Here is a 19,687-nt window from a genome sequence, read left to right on the forward strand (position 1 = left end):
TGACTGTTTAAGGTTGTGGACAGGTGTCTTTTATACTGATAACAAGTTCAAACAGGTGCCATTGATACAGGTAATGAGTGCAGGACAGAGGAGCCTCTTAAAGAAGAAGGTACAGGTCTGTGAGAGCCAGAAATCTTGCTTGTTTGTAGGTGACCAAATACTTATTTTCCACCATAATTTGTAAATAAATTCTTTCCAAATCAGCCAATGTGATTGTCTGGATTTGTTTTCTCATTTTGTCTCTCATAGTTGAGGTCTACCTATGATGCCAATTACAGGCCTCTCTCATCTTTGTAAGTGGGAGAACTTGCACATTTGGTGGCTGACTAAATACTTTTTTGACCCACTGTATGTAAAGTGCTGTGTAAATTGACGGCGCTATATAAGTACCTGAAATAAATAAGTGTTAAGAATATATTAAAGTGATTGTAAATGCTGGACGGTTATTTTACCTTCATGCATTCTAGGCATGAAGGTAAAAAATCTCTGTGCAGCATCTACCCCTCCCCCCAAATGCTCACGTAAGCCCTCTCTCAATCCAGCGATGTGCACTGGGGTCTCGGCTATCCCAGGACTCTTTCTTCTCATTGGCTGAGAGAGAAGCGGAGCCATCAGTTCCCACTGCTGTCAATCACAGCCAGTGAGCCAATTAGAAGAGAGATAGGGCAGGGCCGAGCCACAGTTTAGTGAGTGATTGGACACACGGAGCAACAGGTGCCCCCATAGCAAGCTGCTTGCTGTGGGGGCACCCGACAGGAGGGAGGGGCCAGAAGAGCCTTCGGGGGACTAGAGAAGAGGAGGATCTAGGCTGCTCTGTTATTTTTCCTTTAAAAAAAAAAAAAAAAAAAAAAAAAGAATCACTTTAAAGTGGTTGTAAACCCTTACCTATGCCCAGTGAACTGACTGTCTTCCAGTGATACATAGAGATGAAACAAATCCTCCTACATAGGTTGTACCTGTTTATCTGCAGCCGTCTCTCCTCTACATCCATTCAAAGTTCAGAATTTACACAGGATCACTCAGCTCTGAAAAGTAGGTGGCGGGCAGCTGATGTTACATCAGTGAGGAGAGCTCTGAGAGCTGATTGGAGTAAAGGGACACAACCAGGGGCGGACTGACAACTCATGGGGCCCCCGGGCAATAGGGGATCATGGGGCCCCTGTGTCCTTGCCCAAACTCAAAAAAGCCTATGAAAAAGGTACCAGGGGCATCTCATGGGGCCCCCTACTAACCCCGGACCCTCAGGCAGTGCCCGAGTTTCCAAATGGTCAGTCCGCCCCTGGACACAACCCCTTCACACAGCTCACTGGAACAGAGCTGAGGCTGTCAATCACAGGCTGTATGCTGGAACTCGCTCCTCTGTCACCATTTTTCTCTTGGTGTCAGGAAAGTGACTCATATAGCAGGGGAAGGTGGCAGCAGACAGAAATGACACTTAGTGCTCTGGATTGAGACAAGGACACACTATAGAGCGATATGCTTTGTTCACTTCTGCAGTTTACAACCACTTTAAGGTGTCTCTTGATTCAGTAGATGAAGAAGAATGCTACACCTGGAAAACGAATCTTTCCTGGGGGGGGGGGGGGACGTTCGCATGAAGCTCCCACCTTCTGCTGAGGCTGTGAGATCGTGCAACCAATGTGCCTAGGCTATTGACCATGTGACCAACACCCGAGGGAGCCAGGCGCAGCACTCTCTCCATGAGAGATGGATCTTTCGGCCTCCCTGTTGCTCTTTATTTATCAAAGCAATACTGTGACTGAGCATAGGTCCGCTTTAATAAAACTTGTTTATATTTCCTCCTCCTGAAAATAGCTGCCTGATCCATAAGTGGTGTTTCACTTTGTATAGTCACTTGATGTGGCAGAGTCCAGAGCATGCAGCGTTCCCACTAAGTAGACGCTTCGGTCAGCGTAATGACAGGCTGCCTCCCGACGGCCTTGATTTGAAAAGGAAAGAAAAAAAAAAAGTCACTGGCAGTCTGAGGCTGAACTTTTTTTTTTTTTTTTCTTCTTCTTCTACTTCTTCTTCTTCCTCCTATAAAGTATTTCAGTAACACTGTCTCTATTGTCAGTCCTGCGTTTTGTACACAATAGAAGGTGCAGGTTGAGGTGAACCTTTTCCATCAATCTAGTGGAAATGGATCAGTACCCCAGGTTCACACCTATGCGGTTTCTGCAGCGTTTTGCGGAAATGAACAGCAGTCCATTTAACATGATTTCCTATGGGACAGGTTTACATCTCTGCGTTTTCACCTGGTGCGTTTTTTGGAAAGGATCAGGGACTTTTTTGATCGCAAAACTTCGTTTTTGGTTATTATTATTATTATTATACAGTATTTATATAGCGCCAAAAAGTTTGCTCAGCGCTTTACATTATAGTGGGGGACAGAACATGAGACAATACAGTAACAATACAATACACGAGGGGTTCGAGGGCCCTGCTCCTTGGAGCTTACAATCTAGGAGGGAGGGGAGAGTGGTACAGGAGGAAGTGGCTGTGGTAGGAGGAGTGGAGGAGATTGGCTGTTAGGTGAGGGCGGGTTAGGCTTCCCTAAAGTGATGTGTTTTCAGGGTTTTCACCCCTTCCCCCCTCCACCCCTTCCTCCCCCCCCCCCCACCATACCACCACCTATCACAAAGAAAAAAGAAACAAAGCAAAGAACATATACATACTTAACAATATATCAAAATATTAAAATATATCCACCCCTATCCCCCCCCTCCACCCCTTACACCCCCCCCCTTACACCCCTTACACCCCTTACACCCCCCCCCTTACACCCCTTACACCCCCCCCTTACACCCCTTACACCCCCCCCCCCTTACACCCCTTACACCCCCCCCCCCCTTACACCCCTTACACCCCCCCCCCCCTTACACCCCTTCCACTTCCACCCCTTCCCCCCCACCCCTCCCCCCCTCCACTCCCACCACCACCTATCACAACCTCCACTCCCCCCCTCCACCTATCACAACCTCCACTCCCCCCTCCACCTATCACAACCTCCACTCCCCCCCTCCACCTATCACAACCTCCACTCTGCGATTATTATTATACAGGATTTATATAGCGCCAACAGTTTGCTCAGCACTTTACAATATGATGGGAGACAATACAGCAACAATACGATTCATTACACGAGGGGTTCGAGGGCCCTGCTCTTTGGTGCTTACAATCTAGGAGGGAGGGGAGAGTGGTACAGGAGGAAATAACTGTGGGGGATGGAGTGGTAGGAAGAGTGGAGGAGGTCAGTAATTAGCTGAGGGTGGGGTAGGCTTCCCTGAAGAGGAGGGTTTTCAGGGTGCGCCTAAAGGTTAGGAGGGTAGATGACAGTCTGATGGATTGGGGTAGTGAGTTCCAGAGGATGGGGGAAGCCCTGGAGAAGTCCTGGAGTCGGGCATGGGAGGAGGAAACCAGGGAGCTAGAGAGTAGGAGGTCTTTTGAGGAGCGAAGAGTACGTGTTGGGTGGTATTTGGATATCAGGTCGGTGAGGTAGTTTGGGGCAGTGTTATGAATGGCTTTGTATGTCAATGTTAGTAGTTTGAATTTTATGCGTTGGGCAATCAGAAGCCAATGGAGGGAATGACAGAGGGTGGTGGTTCTATAGAGTTCAATGGCAATGCTGCAGAAAAGCATGTATTGCGTTTTTGCCGTGTTTTTGAAGCGTTTTGCGTTTAAAATCTGCCTAGCAACAAAAAAAATAAAATGAAAAAAAAACCGCAATGCAGAAACGCCTCAAACGCAACCTTCATAGGTGTAAACTAATGCAGACCAGAGACAAGACGTTTAAATTCGGCCGATAAATGAAAAATCGGCCAATGCTGCCACCAATGCTTACGAAAAACGTCCGTTTTTCATAGATTTTCCAGCATGACCGCTAAAAAGAAACGAGAAAAACCGCGAACATCGACCGACGACATTGCCCCACTAACGGTGTGAATATCGGCCGATAAACAACCCGTCTATGGCCTGCATTAGAATTGAAGTGCAAAGTCATGGAGTGAACTTCATAGGCTACCATTGCTGACCACTGATGGAAATTCTGCTTGCTTGGCTGTCATGCCGATTCAATGGCTTCAGTATTTTCTGAGTTATTCACACAGAGCAGGTAACGCAGATCACGCTCGGCACCTCGTCCAATCAGAGGATGTTGTGCATGCGATCAGAAAATGCAAAGAGCTCTCTGAATGGTGCCCGTGCCGAGCAGCCAATCCTGTATTCAATAAGCAGTAGGGCAGCCGCTTGGCATGAGACCTGAAAGCGAATGCAGATCTCTGGAGTAGTGGTGTTCACAGGGGCCAGGTATGGTATGGTATATACCTGTACATAGTTACATTGGTACAGGGGCGGACTGACAACTCATGGGGCCCCTGTGTCCTTGCCCAAACTCAAAAAAGCCTATGAAAAAGGTACCAGGGGCATCTCATGGGCCCCCTACTGACGCGGGGCCCTTGGGCAGTGCCCGAGTTTCCAAATGGCCCCTGCATTGGTATAAGCTGGATCAATGTAACAATGTGTAAAATATCCATACCTGGAATCCCTCTAAGTGTTGTGCGGTGCGTTTTGCAGAAACGCACTACAGTCCATTTAACATGATTTCCTATGGGAGACGTTCACATCTGTGTTTTTTTGAAAGGGTCAGGGACTTTTTTTAAATGAAAAAGAGAGGAAAGCGCCTCTAATGCATGCCATAGACTGGTCGTTTATCGGCCGAATTTTCGTCCGCACGAAAAATTGGCCGATATTCACGCCGTTAGTGGGGCAATGCCGTCGGCCGTTTTTCGTGGATCTTCTCATTTCTTTCTATCGGTCATGCTGGAAAATCCACAAAAAATGGCCGTTTTTCATAGACATTGGTGGCAACATCGGCAACGACCAATTTTTCCTTTATCGGCTGACAATTTGGCCGATAAACGGCCCGTCTATGGCCTGCATAAGTGCAGTATTGACAATTTATTTAGTAAATAATGGATAAATTGCACTTACAAGATAAATCGTTAAAAAGACTCATCGTGTGGTAATTAGATCCAGGTGGGACATCCAGCAGCAAACTCTGTCTATAGGATCAGGAAGCAGAGTCCAGGATGTGCCTGTGCATCAAAATGAGGCTTGGAGAGCAGAGTCGGATGTAGGAGGTGAAGGGAGGCGGTAATGCATTTCGGAGCATGCTCAGTAGGCTCCTTCACTTTTTTTAAACCCAAATATTGTGTTTTGGTTCAATAGACTTCGATTGAGGTGCTGCAGAAATGCATGTAGTGCGTTTTTGATGCGTTTTTAATCTGCCCTGTTACAAGTTGGCAAAAAAACATAGAAATGCAAAACGCATCAAAAACACACAGTAGAAAGCACTGAAGAAACGGATCAAATGCAAACTGCATATGGGTGAACCTAGTCTGAGCCCGGGTTCACACTGATGCGGTGCCTAATTTGCAGCGTTTTCTGAGCGAATTCCACACATTAGAATCGCACCCCGTTCATGCGAACCGCTGCGGGTGTGTATGTTAACAACACCCCAAAATCAGTCCACAAAACGCGGTGCGATGTGCAGAATCGGATCGCATGGGTGTGAATACCCATGCAATCCGATTCTAGTGCGGACCCAAAAAAGGTTCCTGCATCTTTTTGGTGCGGTGCGAATAGAGTCATACAAAATGTACGGCTCCGATCGCACCGCACACAAACCGCATGTGATTTGCACAGGAGTGCGGTGCGGTGCGGTTCCTGTGCGATCACATGCAATGTACTGAACCGCATGTATGTGAACCCGGACTAAAGCGGTTTTTAATCATTCCAATTATTAGATGTGGTGGATGCATTAGTTTTCTTTTTTTAGTCTTTTTTTTCTCTCTGTTTTCATCTGGTGGTCTGGACAGTAACACACTGTATCACCACTCTGGAGGAAGAAGCACAGGGGGAACGTTGGACAGCAGCATTGTTATTCTGGGGGGAGGGGAGTGTTGGATGTGTTAGCAGATTTAAATACACTAACAAATTAAAGTTGAACTCGGCTAATATGTTATCAATTACAGCAAACCATTTTTTTTTTTCTTTTGGGATAAAGGTATTAGATGAATAAACAAAATCTTATCACTGTAAGCACCCTTATCAATGGTAAATGGTTTGTCTCATCCTTGTATCCTGATAAATCAGCAGGAGAGCTTGTTCTTTAAAAGAAAAAAAAAAAACAGACTTACTTACTGGATCACCAGATGAAAATAGGAAAAAAGTAAGTCTAAATAAACAAAACTAATGCACATCTAAGAATTGGTAAGCTGCAATATAATAATCGCTTTTGGAGTTATCACTGGTTTAACTGTCCTTGCTAGCGAATTAGTGAGTCCACAAGGGAAAATCGGACTTTGCTACAATCCAACCTACTGTACATTTTATTACATTAACATTTCTCAGCAGCGGAATTTATCTTGCCTTTTGGTTTAAATACCTCTTTAAAGATTTGTATTTTGTGATCATATCCCATCTTAAGCACCTCTTCATCAGGGAATCAAGTTTAATATTTGCAGTCGTTCCTCATCACTGAGGTCCTCCAGCCACCCTCTATTTAGGTTGTCTCATTAATGCTGTAATATTATCAGATGACTGTTTAATTTTCACATTAATCTTTCCAATTTAGAACAACCCTGGACAACCACCCCCCTCACTGAAAAAGATGATCCAGATGGCGGGAGAGATTGCTGATGGGATGGCATACCTCAATGCAAACAAATTTGTTCACCGAGACCTTGCCGCCAGGAACTGTATGGTTGCAGAAGACTTCACGGTGAAAATTGGAGGTACAACTGGATGTGGTATTCTAAATCGGCCTTTCTCCACCAGGGTTTCTCCAGAGGGTGCTAGGAAATCCTTGGGCAATGAGCAGTTTCTGCCTTTCAAATAGGTTTCCCCTGATACCACTGATGTTTGCAGCTGTCTGTAAGGGGGGGATTCTTCCCGATTGCCACCAATGTAAGGGACGTTCTTCCCACTGACCACCAGTGAAAGGAGCATTCTTCTTGCTGACCACCAGTGGAAGGAGCATTCTTCTCACTGACCACCAGTGGAAGGAGCATTCTTCCCACTGATCACCAATGGAAGGAGCATTCTTTCCGCTGACCACCAATGGAAGGAGCATTCTTCCCGCTGACCACCAGTGGAAGGAGCATTCTTCCCACTGATCACCAATGGAAGGAGCATTCTTTCCGCTGACCACCAATGGAAGGAGCATTCTTCCCGCTGACCACCAGTGGAAGGAGCATTTTTCCCACTGATCACCAATGGAAGGAGCATTCTTTCCGCTGACCACCAATGGAAGGAGCATTCTTTCCGCTGACCACCAGTGGAAGGAGCATTTCTTCCAGCTGACCACCAATGTAAGGAGCATTCTTTCCGCTGACCACCAATGTAAGGAGCATTCTTTCCGCTGACCACCAGTGGAAGGAGCATTCTTCCAGCTGACCACCAATGTAAGGAGCATTCTTTCCGCTGACCACCAATGTAAGGAGCATTCTTTCCGCTGACCACCAATGTAAGGAGCATTCTTTTCGCTGACCACCAATGGAAAGAGCATTCTTCCCACTGATCACCAATGGAAAGAGCATTCTTCCCACTGATCACCAAATGGGAAGGAGCATTCTTCCCGCTCGCCACCAATGGAAGGAGCATTCTTCCCGCTGACCACCAGTGGAAGGAGCATTCTTTCCGCTGACCACCAGTGGAAGGAGCATTCTTCCCACTGATCACCAATGGAAAGAGCATTCTTCCCGCTCGCCACCAATGGAAGGAGCATTCTTCCCGCTGACCACCAGTGGAAGGAGCATTCTTTCCGCTGACCACCAGTGGAAGGAGCATTCTTTCCGCTGACCACCAGTGGAAGGAGCATTCTTTCCGCTGACCACCAATGGAAGGAGCATTCTTTCCGCTGACCACCAATGGAAGGAGCATTCTTTCCGCTGACCACCAATGGAAGGAGCATTCTTTCCGCTGACCACCAATGTAAGAAGCATTCTTCCCGCTGACCACCAGTGGAAGGAGCATTCTTCCCGCTGACCACCAGTGGAAGGAGCATTCTTCCCGCTGACCACCAGTGGAAGGAGCATTCTTCCCGCTGACCACCAATGGAAGGAGCATTCTTCCCGCTTAAAAACGCTTCCCAAACGCCTGTCTGACGCCTGCTGACAAAGCTAGTGTGAACGTAGCCTAAGTAAACAGCAGTGAGATAAGATGAGATAAGGATACTTTTTTTTTTTTTTTTAAGTCACTTTTACTTTCAGCTCAACCAACTGAAATTTTAAGATTACACTCACATGGTTAAAATAAAGATCCTTCTCTTTGGGTTAATACTGTGAATGGAGCCTGTTGTGGGAGATGACATTCTCCATTACACTGGATATATTTCTCAAGTTAAAGCCAACATGGACCCTGTGCGCCTTTTGACAATTCATTTACTTGCTCGGCACTGACAGTCAAGAACAGTGGAAGTGCTGGTTGTGGATGAGAGATCAGGGATTCCCCCAGATATCGTGTCCTTGGAGGTTGGACACCTTAACCCCTTGCCCTCCACAGGATTTACCCCCTTCCTGACCAGGCCATTTTTTGCGTTACGGTGCTGTATTATGTTAGCTGACAATTGCGCGGTCATGCAAGGCTGCATCCAAATTAAATTTGCATTCTTTTTTTCCCCCACAAATTGAGTTTTCTTCTGGTAGTATTTGAGCGTCTGTGCAGTTTTTTATTTTTTGCACTATAAAAAAAAAAAAAAAAACCGACAATTTTGAGAAAAAAAAAATATTTTTGACTTATTGCTATTAACCACCTCCCGTCCGGCTGTTGAATATAAAGGGCCTCCCCACCCCCTGCTTATGCGTACTCCCTGGGAGCGCACAGCACCACGATCCGGTGCCTGCTGTGTCCACAGTGGAACACTGATCATTGTATGGGACCTCTATGCGAGGTCCCGATCATGTGATCACTGATTGGCCAGCACTTCTGACATCATTGCTTACTACATGTGAAATCTGTGAATGATCACAGAGGTCACATGGTACAAGACTATTCATGACAGGCTTGTACCATGTGACAAGCTGTGACCAATCACAGCTCTCACAGTATTTCTCAATGGCTGCAATAATGCAGCCAGAGAGAAGGAGAAATGATTGCTTTTACAGCCTTTATGGGTGTAAAAGCAATCGGTGTAAAAAAAAAAACAAAACAAAAAAAACCACTATCTTCAACACCCCCCACAAGTAGTATAGTGTCACTATGGTGACACTGTACTGCTAGGGTGACAGCATGTTATTAAAAAGAAAAAAACATAAATAAGAATATAAAAATGTAAAAAATTTTTTTTGAAAAATGTTATAATTTTTGGTTATAAACTAATTTGGGTTATATTTTTTTCTTACTAAAAAGATAACTGAATGTTGGCCACGATTTCTGAAGAAAGTTTATTTATTTGCAAAATTTTATAAGAAAAACACTTTTTTTCAACATTTTTGGACTTTTTCATTTATATAGCAAAAAAAAATAAAAATCCCAGTGGTGAATAAATACCACCAAAATAAAGTTTTATGTCTAAAAAAAAATGCTAAAAAATTCATATGGGTACAGTGTTGCATGACCGCGGCAATTGTCATTCAAAGTGTGATAGCGCTGAAAATTGGCCTGGGCAGGAAGGGGGTGAAAATTTCCGGACTTGAAGTGGTTAACAAGCGACTGCTGGGCGTAGGATCCTCTAAACGTGCATATTATGAGCTAAGAAGGGGGCGCAGTTTGGCATCTTTGACCTTGGCGCTGGATGACCTTGTCCCGGCACTGACGGGAACGCCTATGTGCTCCGCCGCGCCTGCATGGTGTGATCGGAGGCCTATTGTAGTGAAGACCGCCTACAGGTGACCTCTGTGCTTGTAGATGAAACCAGACAAGTTGCTGTCTTAGTACAGGGAATGCATGGTTTTCTTTGCTAACTGTTGTTTTTGTCTCCTCTTTAGACTTCGGAATGACCCGAGACATCTACGAGACAGACTATTATCGTAAGGGAGGGAAAGGTCTCCTTCCGGTACGCTGGATGTCTCCGGAGTCTCTCAAGGATGGAGTCTTCACCATTCACTCCGATGTCTGGTAATTAGTGATATCTAATGTGTTCTGATAATGTACTTTAGAAACAGCTGAGTTATTCATTCACAAAGGTCACGGATGATGTTGGATGGAGGAAAGCGCTGTGGAAGAATCGTCCATTACTGGACTGACTACAGCTGGGTATACTCTAATAGATTTTCAAATGAACATTCGTACAAAAACTCTCCGTACATTTGCCATTAGTTCAACATTTCTTTGGCTTTTAACATTCCATTTTGGAGTGAAAAAAAAGAAAAAAAGATGACCTTTTGGACAAAAAAGTTGTTGTAAGGCACCCTGAGAAGTTCACAGTGTGCGATGGGATCGGGGTAAGCAGTTTCAGTCCAGGAGGAGCCTGTACAACCGTGCAAAACTAAAGGGCGGGCTGGAGTCCAAAGAAACATGCTAGGGCAGTGGTTCTCAACCTGTGGGTCACGACCTCTTTGGGGGTCGAACGACCCTTTCACAGGGGTCCCCTAAGACCATCTGAAAACACATATTTCCGATGTGTAAAGAGCAGCTACTGTGTAGAAAGCAACTACTCTGTTAAAAGCAGCTACTGTGCTGAAAGCAGCAGTATTGGAGGTAAAACGACACTCATGAATTATAATTACTGGGTAAATAATTTTATGGTTGGGGGTCACCACAACATGAGGAACTGTATTAAAGGGTCACGGCGTTAGGAAGGTTGAGAACCACTGTGCTAGGGTCAGGGGCGGACTGACCATTTGGAAACTCGGGCACTGCCCGAGGGCCCGGGGTCAGTAGGGGGCCCCATGACATGCCCCTGGTACCTTTTTCATAGGCTTTTTTGAGTTTGGGCAAGGACACAGGGGCCCCATGATCCCCTATTGCCCGGGGGCCCCATGAGTTGTCAGTCCGCCCCTGGCTAGAGTATAAAAGTGAGGCTGACAAACCAGCGATGGGGTATCAAAAATTAAATTGTTGGGGGGGGGGGGGGTCACCAACACACACAGAATCAACACAGTAAAAATTTTGAGAAAAAGGGTGTTTGAGGGTGTCCTGCTGATATACTCATCACATCCAGATACTCTCCAAAGGTGAAATCGGCATGTAATATTTTTACTTTCACTGGAAAGAAATACCTATGCATGTATGTCTGTTGTGTGTGTTTTTTCTGATTGCAGATATGTAACAGATACCTGCCATACATGAGCATAGTGTTCTGAAGAGGCGGTATTGACCGCGAAACGCGTCACACAAACAAGTGCTTGCCTCTATACTATGAACCGTATAATCCTGTATTTGGTGTTTCAAGAATGAAGTCTCTGTTTCTAAAATATGTGCAATAAAATATTATGTATTGATTTTAACTTCTGAGAGTATCTGGATGTAATATGAGTATTAAAAAAAAAAAAAGAAGAAAAAAAGGGTGTTTCAGGATGGCCCGCCGATATACTCATATCAGCGGGTCATCCTGTAACACCCTTTTTTTTCTTTTTCTTTTTTTTTTTTTTAATAGGGCTGGAGTTCATATTTCAATATTTTATTTTATTTTTTTTCCAATTTCAGGTCTTTTGGCGTTGTCTTATGGGAGATCGCCACGCTGGCAGAACAGCCATACCATGGCATGTCCAATGAACAGGTTCTCCGCTTTGTTATGGAAGGCGGACTCCTGGAGAAGCCAGACAACTGTCCAGATATGCTGTAAGTTACCCCATCTTTATATTTTTATTCATACATTTTTCTTTAAAAATACAGTACAAAGAGAAACCACTGACCCCCCCCCCCCCCCCCATCCCCTCAAACATTCTCACAAAGCCCATTGGCTCCTATTACATTCATTCAAATCCTGGGGGGCAGGGGGAGCTGTGTGTGTCAATATACGCACACAGCTCGGCTCAGAAGGGAAGCCCGCAGGCGCACCCTATAGGAAGTGGCTTTCTATGGTAGCACAACAAGAAGAGGAGCCGAGATTGCCGACGGGGTGGGGGGAAGAATAGGAGGTCAGGGCTTCTCTGTGCAGTACCCTTGTACAGAGCAGGTAAGCGTAACCTGCTTAAAAAAAAAAAAAAAAAAAAAGTTTGCAAACGCTTGACCCATCCGTTTTATTGCATTGCAGGCAAAAATGTATAAAATAATAATTGGATTATTTTGTACGGATATCTGACTTACTACATTGTTCATTAGGACCCTAACTGTTTAATGATTCCACTAAATGCACGGGCTGAACTGATGCAAAAGTGGGCAAAACTTTTTTTTTTTTTTTTTTTTTTAAGGCCCCTTTCACTAAGACGTTCCCCTCCAGTCCTTCGGATCAGATCGGATGACAGTCGGATGGAAACAGACAGGTGGTCCGTTTCCATCCGACAGCCCATAGAGAGCAGCGGGCTGTGTCTTTGTCCGCTCAGCATAAGTGCAGCAGACACGGACCTGTCATCCGCTTGATCAGCAGACCGATCCCCCACTGAGCAAGCGGATGCGCTGATGGGTCCGCCCTTTGTAAAAGGGGCCAAACTTACATAGATTGTTCAGATTTCACATGTTTTTAGTGTAAATCATCATTTTTTTAAAAAAAAATTTCAGTTCAGGTATATAATGGATTCCAAGCAGAAGCAACGTGCCGTCATTGAGATCTTGATTAAGGAGGGGTGCAGGCTGTCCCACATCCACAGAAGACTATAGAGTGTTTATGAAGATGACACCATTAAGAAGAGCAAAGTCTTCTCATTGGTGACTCTTGTCAATGTTGTCATCTCTGTAAATATTCTGTAGCCTTCTGTGGATGTTGGACAGCCTGCACCCCCTCCATCTAGAACTCAATGACGTCATGTTGCTTCTGCTTGGAATCCATTATTTACCTGCAATGAAAAACAGGAGGAGGAGTTACTGTGGAGGAGGAGTTACTGTGGAGGAGGAGTTACTGTGGAGGAGGAGTTACTGTGGAGAGTTACTGTGGAGGAGGAGTTACTGTGGAGGAGGAGTTACTGTGGAGGAGGAGTTACTGTGGAGGAGGAGTTACTGTGGAGGAGGAGTTACTGTGGAGGAGGAGTTACTGTGGAGGAGGAGTTACTGTGGAGGAGGAGTTACTGTGGAGGAGGAGTTACTGTGGAGGAGGAGTTACTGTGGAGGAGGAGTTACTCTACCAGCATGAAATTTGAATGACCTGTGCAAGTTAATTAAAAAAAAAAAAAAAAAAGTTATGCCCACTTTTGCATTAATTTTGGTACATTCCTTGAATAAATACCGTTAGTAATACAACTGCAAGCGCAGCTCACTGCACAAATTTGGCCTGTGGTATTCCCTAGGCCAGGGGTCTGCAACCTTTAAGACATAAAGAGCCACTTGGACCCGTTTCCGAGAGGGAAAAAAAGACTGGGAGCCGCAAAACCATTGCAACATTTAAAACAAATCCGACACTGCATATATTGCAAAAAACGCTCTGGTCATGAAGGGGGTTTAAGGGCCCAGTAAGCAAAGGGTTAACCAGGGCCACAGTGTATCGTCATAATCACAATCATAGCCTTAGGTCAGTGGTGGGCAACCTTTTTTTTCGAGTGAGCCAAATCTCGCCAAAACCACAATTGAAATTTATTTTGAGAGAAACATTTTTAAAACTGAAAATACATCCCCCATATAGTAATTCATCCCCCATAGTAATTCATCCCCCATATAGTAATTCATCCCCCATATAGTAATTCATCCCCCATATAGTAATTCATCCCCCATATAGTAATTCATCCCCCATAGTAATTCATCCCCCATAGTAATTCATCCCCCATATAGTAATTCATCCTCCATAGTAATTCATCCCCCATATAGTAATTCATCCCCCATAGTAATTCATCCCCCATATAGTAATTAATCCCTCATATAGTAATTCATCCCCCATAGTAATTCATCCCCCCTATAGTAATTCTTCCCCATATAGTAATTCATCCCCCATATAGTAATTCATCCCCCATAGTAATTCATCCCCCCTATAGTAATTCATCCCCCCTATAGTAATTCATCCCCCATATAGTAATTCATCCCCCATAGTAATTCATCCCCCATATAGTAATTCATCCCCCATATAGTAATTCATCCCCCATAGTAATTCATCCCCCATATAGTAATTCATCCCCCCTATAGTAATTCATCCCCCCTATAGTAATTCATCCCCCATATAGTAATTCATCCCCCATAGTAATTCATCCCCCATAGTAATTCATCCCCCATAGTAATTCATCCCCCATATAGTAATTCATCCTCCATAGTAATTCATCCCCCATATAGTAATTCATCCCCCATAGTAATTCATCCCCCATATAGTAATTCATCCCTCATATAGTAATTCATCCCCCATAGTAATTCATCCCCCCTATAGTAATTCATCCCCCATATAGTGATTCATCCCCCATAGTAATTCATCCCCCCTATAGTAATTCATCCCCCATATAGTAATTCATCCCTCATATAGTAATTCATCCCCCGTAGTAATTCATCCCCCATAGTAATTCATCCCCCCTATAGTAATTCATCCCCCCTATAGTAATTCATCCCCCCTATAGTAATTCATCCCCCATATAGTAATTCATCCCCCCTATAGTAATTCACCCCCCCTATAGTAATTCATCCCCCATATAGTAATTCATCCCCCTATAGTAATTCATCCCCCATAGTAATTCATCCCCCATAGTAATTCACCCCCCCTATAGTAATTCATCCCCCATATAGTAATTCATCCCCCCTATAGTAATTCATCCCCCCTATAGTAATTCATCCCCCATATAGTAATTCATCCCCCATATAGTAATTCATCCCCCATAGTAATTCATCCCCCATATAGTAATTCATCCCCCATATAGTAATTCATCCCCCATAGTAATTCATCCCCCCTATAGTAATTCATCCCCCCTATAGTAATTCATCCCCCATATAGTAATTCATCCCCCATATAGTAATTCATCCCCCATATAGTAATTCATCCCCCATAGTAATTCATCCCCCATAGTAATTCATCCCCCCTATAGTAATTCATTCCCCATATTGTGTGAATTCACTTACCTTTGCTCCGCGCGTTCCTCTCGCTGGGTTCCCGCGCCGTTCTGGTCTTCAGGGCGGACTGTGAGAGGAGAGGAGTTCGTCACGCTGCCCCGCCTACATCCGGGCTGCCCCGCCTACATCCTGACAGCCAATGTTTGCCAGCGGGCGCCCGGCACACAGAAGATCTGCATTAAAAGAGCCACGGCTTGCCGACCCTATTGCCTGTCACCTGGTGGGCAGTGTGCTCCGGAGCCGCAGGAAAGGTGAAAAAAAGCCGCATGCGGCTCCGGAGCCGCAGGAAAGGTGAAAAAGAGCCGCATGCGGCTCCGGAGCCGCGGGTTGCCGACACCCGCCCTAGGCTCTCCCGTTCCTCCAGGAAACAGCTTGTGCAGGAGGAACAGAAGGAACTCTGGGTACATGTGTTCCCTAATCCCTCCTGTAACTTATCAACTAACACATGGTGCTTCTGGAGCCACAGCCGTCATTAGCTGAGGATGCAGCTGTTCAAGCATGATCTGTGCTTGAATAGCTACATTGGAGGACTCCATAAAGAGTACCTGCCACTGCCATTGTTCTCATATACGGAGGCTTGTTAGCCTCTTGGGATGGCAATAAAGTTAAAAAAAAAAAAAAAGTAAATTATATAACACCTTGATGCCCTCCTCAGACTAGGGTAGTCCGGACTCGCTATGTATAGTAACACAAAGAGTGTGCGCACCAGCCTGGTGTATTATCTTTAAACACTGTTTTTATTTAAAAAGGGGAAATAGATAATTATTCTCACAAACCAAAAAAAAAGGACATGCGTATCATAAATATCCAAATAGATGACTGCCAAAGCCACTGTGTCTACTCTTTACATCCTGGGAAGTTGCCACACGGGCCTCCAGATCCTGACAAAGCCCCCTGAGCCTGACAGGGGCCCCCTGAGCTGACACGTTTCGAGGAAGGTCCCCTCTTCATCAGAGCTTCAATATTTGCACATCAGTAGCTCTGATGAAGAGGGGACCTTCCTCGAAACATGTCAGGATCTGCAGACCCATGCGGCAACTTTCCAGGATGTAAAGAGTAGGCACAGTGGCTTTGGCAGTCATCTATTTGGACATTTATGATACGCATGTCCTTTTTATTGGTTTGTGAGAATAAGCCCCCGATTTCCTCTCTTTAAATAAAAACTGTGTTTAAAGATAATGCACCAGGCTGGTGCGCACACACTGTGTTACTATACAAAGTGAGTCCGGACTACCCTAGTCTGAGGAGGGCAGCAAGGTGATATATAATTTACTTTTTTTTTTTTTTTAAACTTTATTGCCATCACAATAGGCTAACAAGTCCCCTTGTTTGATAACAATGGCAGTGACAGGTACTCTTTATGGAGTCCTCCAATGTAGCTCTTCAAGCACAGATCATGTGTGTTACTGTATGTAAGGAGTATGCAGAGCGGCTCTGGCGGTCTTCTATAATCACCTATTCCCTCTTTTTAATAAACAATGTTTAAAGATGGTGCTCCACGCTGGTGAGTCCTATTCATATTTCTAGACATATTATTATTATTATTATTATTTTTTTTTTTATTAAACTATGATCTGTGCTGAAAAAGCATAGACATGCTATTTCCGACCTTAGCTGAGCTCTGATAAATATTGGTAAAACTGGTCATAGAAATGTCTAGGTCAGGGGTAGGCAACCTGCGGCTCTCCAGCTGTCGCAGGACTACAAGTTCCATCTTGCCTCTGCAAGTCATAGCTGTAACTGTCAGTTTTGTAATGTTGCAATGCCTCATGGGAAATGTAGTTCCACAACAGCTAGAGAGCCGCAGGTTGCCCACCCCATGGTGTAGGTAGTGCCGATCTATGACCGATTTGTGCGGTTCCTCCCATTGTTTAAGAGGAACTTTACCTTCTGTAAACTTAGGAAGTCATGTTAATTGCTGATCATTGACGGAAGATTATGAAACGTCAATGTTTTCCGGGTAAAACCAATACTTGGCCTTAAACATCCCCCTGGGTTTTGTATGTTTTTTATTATATGTTACCCTGTGACTGTGAGAGCAACGCTTCTCCTCCCCCCTCCTCCACCCTGACAGCGAACTGTCACCAGAGCTTAGACAAAAAAAATCGCCCCACCAGACAGTGCGCTCGCTGCCTGCAAAACATGTTTGTTTCTTTTTGAGCTCGCTCTGAGCATCGCTGGATGTTTCTAAAGAGGCCAGCGATAGGGGCAGCAATCTGACTTGATGTCCTTTACAGAAGTCTTCCAAAGCACGGGGCCACCCTTTATGATCAGTTGTGGGGGATTCTGCGGCTGCCCTTACTTTGGACGGCTCTTAGTCATGCGACATAAATGTATGATTCATACTTTGCTATAGTAACTGAGCGAGCAACAGCGATCGCTGAATACTCAGCAGGCAGCCTTGTTTCAGCATGCATCTGCTCCCGTTGACCTTGAATAGTTTTTTCTTTTTTTTTTGTTGCTGTGATATCCGCTAGGTTGGAAGTTGCCGGTATTTAGAAGTCTAAAGCCGGCTGGTATAATGCTTGCTTTGTTGCCAATCCTCTCTTACTCCATTTATAGCTGCATTCTTTTTTTATGAGTTTGAGATTTCTTTTTTTTTTTTTTTTGTAATTTAAATATTTTATTCATTTTCAATTTCCCATTTATACTAACATTAAAAGAAAAGAAAAAAGAAACACAACAAAGAACATCTACATACTTAACAATATATCAAAATATTAACATATATCCCCCTCCACCCCTATCCCCCACCCCTACCCCCCCCTTCCACCCCTACCCCCCCTTCCACCCCTACCCCCCCCTTCCACCCCTACCCCCCCCCCTTCCACCCCTACCCCCCCCCCCTTCCACCCCTATCCCCACCCCTTCCACCCCTATCCCCACCCCTTCCACCCTTCCCTCCCTATCCCCACCCCTTCCACCCCTATCCCCACCCCTTCCACCCTTCCCTCCCTATCCCCACCCCTTCCACCCTTCCCTCCCTATCCCCACCCCTTCCACCCTTCCCTCCCTATCCCCACCCCTTCCACCCTTCCCCCCCTATCCCCACCCCTTCCACCCTTCCCCCCCTATCCCCACCCCTTCCACCCTTCCCCCCCTATCCCCACCCCTTCCACCCTTCCCCCCCCCCCCCCTCCACCCTTCCTCCCCTCCCCCCCTCCTCCCCTCCTCCCCTCCTCCCCTCCCCCCCTCCTCCCCTCCTCCCCTCCTCCCCCCCCCACCCTCCACCCTCCCCCCCCCCCCCCACCCTCCAATACAATGCAAAACATGAGGGGATTGAGGGCCCTGCTCCTTGGAGCTTACAATCTAGGAGGGAGGGGATGGTGGCACAGGAGGAGATAGCTGTGGGGGATGGAGTGGTAGGAAGAGTGGAGGAGGTCGGCAAGTTAGCGGGGGGGTGGGGTAGGCTTCCCTGAAGAGATGGGTTTTCAGGGTGCGCCTAAAGGTGAGGAGAGTAGGTGATAGTCTGATGGGTTGGGGTAGGGAGTTCCAGAGGATGAGGGAATCCCTAGAGAAGTCCTGGAGACGGGCATGGGAGGAGGAGACCAGGGAACTAGAGAGTAGGAGGTCTTGTGAGGAGCGGAGTGTACGTTTTGGGTGGTATTTGGATACCAGATCGGTGATGTAGTTTGGGGCAGTGTTATGAACGGCTTTATAAGTCAATGTTAGCATTTTGAATTTTATCCGTTGGGCAATCGGAAGCCAGTGGAGGGATTGGCAGAGATTGGCGATTCTCCTTACTTCTGGGGCTCCCAGGCCTAGAATCATACTACTTTTATTCCATAGAGTTCACCTTTATCCTCTCATCTCTATTACATAAACTGTGAAAATAAATTTGACTTTCTAAACTCCTCCCATTTTCTCCATCTTACACGAAAACTCTCCATTTTATCTTCATCCATATGGTAAAGTTCCTCCAATCTATATATCTGATCCACCCTTCTCACCCAATCCTTTTATTTTTGACACTTCTTGTTCCCTCCAAAATCTGGGTATCAAGCCCTCCGCTGCATTCAAATAATACAACAAGACAGAATCTTTGTATTTTTTTTCTGAGAACTTAGTACCACGAAAAAGGCAGATTTCTGGGTCTTTTGGAATATTAAGCTGTTATTTTCTGAATCTGGCAAATGATTCCCTCCCTCTTGGGATGATTTCAGTTCCTGTCCGGGAGATGTACCGAAAGCGCGGGGAAATCACTGTAACGCCTCTTTTCGAAAAATGTCTTCGGAACAGGCGATGGGAAGGTTTCCCCTTTCCTATTGTGATTGTGAAAGCTGTAAAAAATGTGTGCTCCTCCCCCCCATCCCTTTCTGCTTCTGTTTTGATTGTTTGAATAAATAGAGAGGGGGGATCTCCCAAGTTGGGGGTACAATGTACGCTTTAAGGCTCCATGCACATTAGCTCAAAAAACGCTGGATAAGAAAACGCTGCTGTTTTTTAGTAGCATTCAGAAGCATTTATTTTTTATTTTATTTATGTCAGGTACTTATATAGCGCCGTCAGTTTACGCAGCACTTTACATATATATTGTACATTCACATCAGTCCCTAACCCTCAAGGGGCGTAC

At 45.3% G+C, this 19,687-nt stretch overlaps 1 protein-coding gene across 1 annotated transcript in view; it reads left to right on the forward strand.

The window, feature by feature from the left end:
* LOC149431203 (insulin-like growth factor 1 receptor) overlaps positions 1-10,120 on the forward strand; it is a gene marked incomplete at its 5' end in the record, with an annotated part of 78,522 nt that extends 68,402 nt beyond the window's left edge. Inside the window, 2 exons of the mRNA XM_089665794.1 lie at positions 6,635-6,794; positions 9,987-10,120. Coding sequence (XP_089521920.1) covers positions 6,635-6,794; positions 9,987-10,120 — 294 coding nt within the window. The remainder of the gene's footprint in view (positions 1-6,634; positions 6,795-9,986) is intronic.
* Between the last annotated feature and the right edge of the window lie 9,567 nt (positions 10,121-19,687).

Source organism: Staurois parvus, unplaced genomic scaffold (genome assembly GCF_062004578.1).
Source record: "Staurois parvus isolate SC_StPar_1 unplaced genomic scaffold, SC_StPar_1.0 ptg002353l, whole genome shotgun sequence".
NCBI classification, from domain to species: Eukaryota; Metazoa; Chordata; class Amphibia; order Anura; family Ranidae; genus Staurois; species Staurois parvus.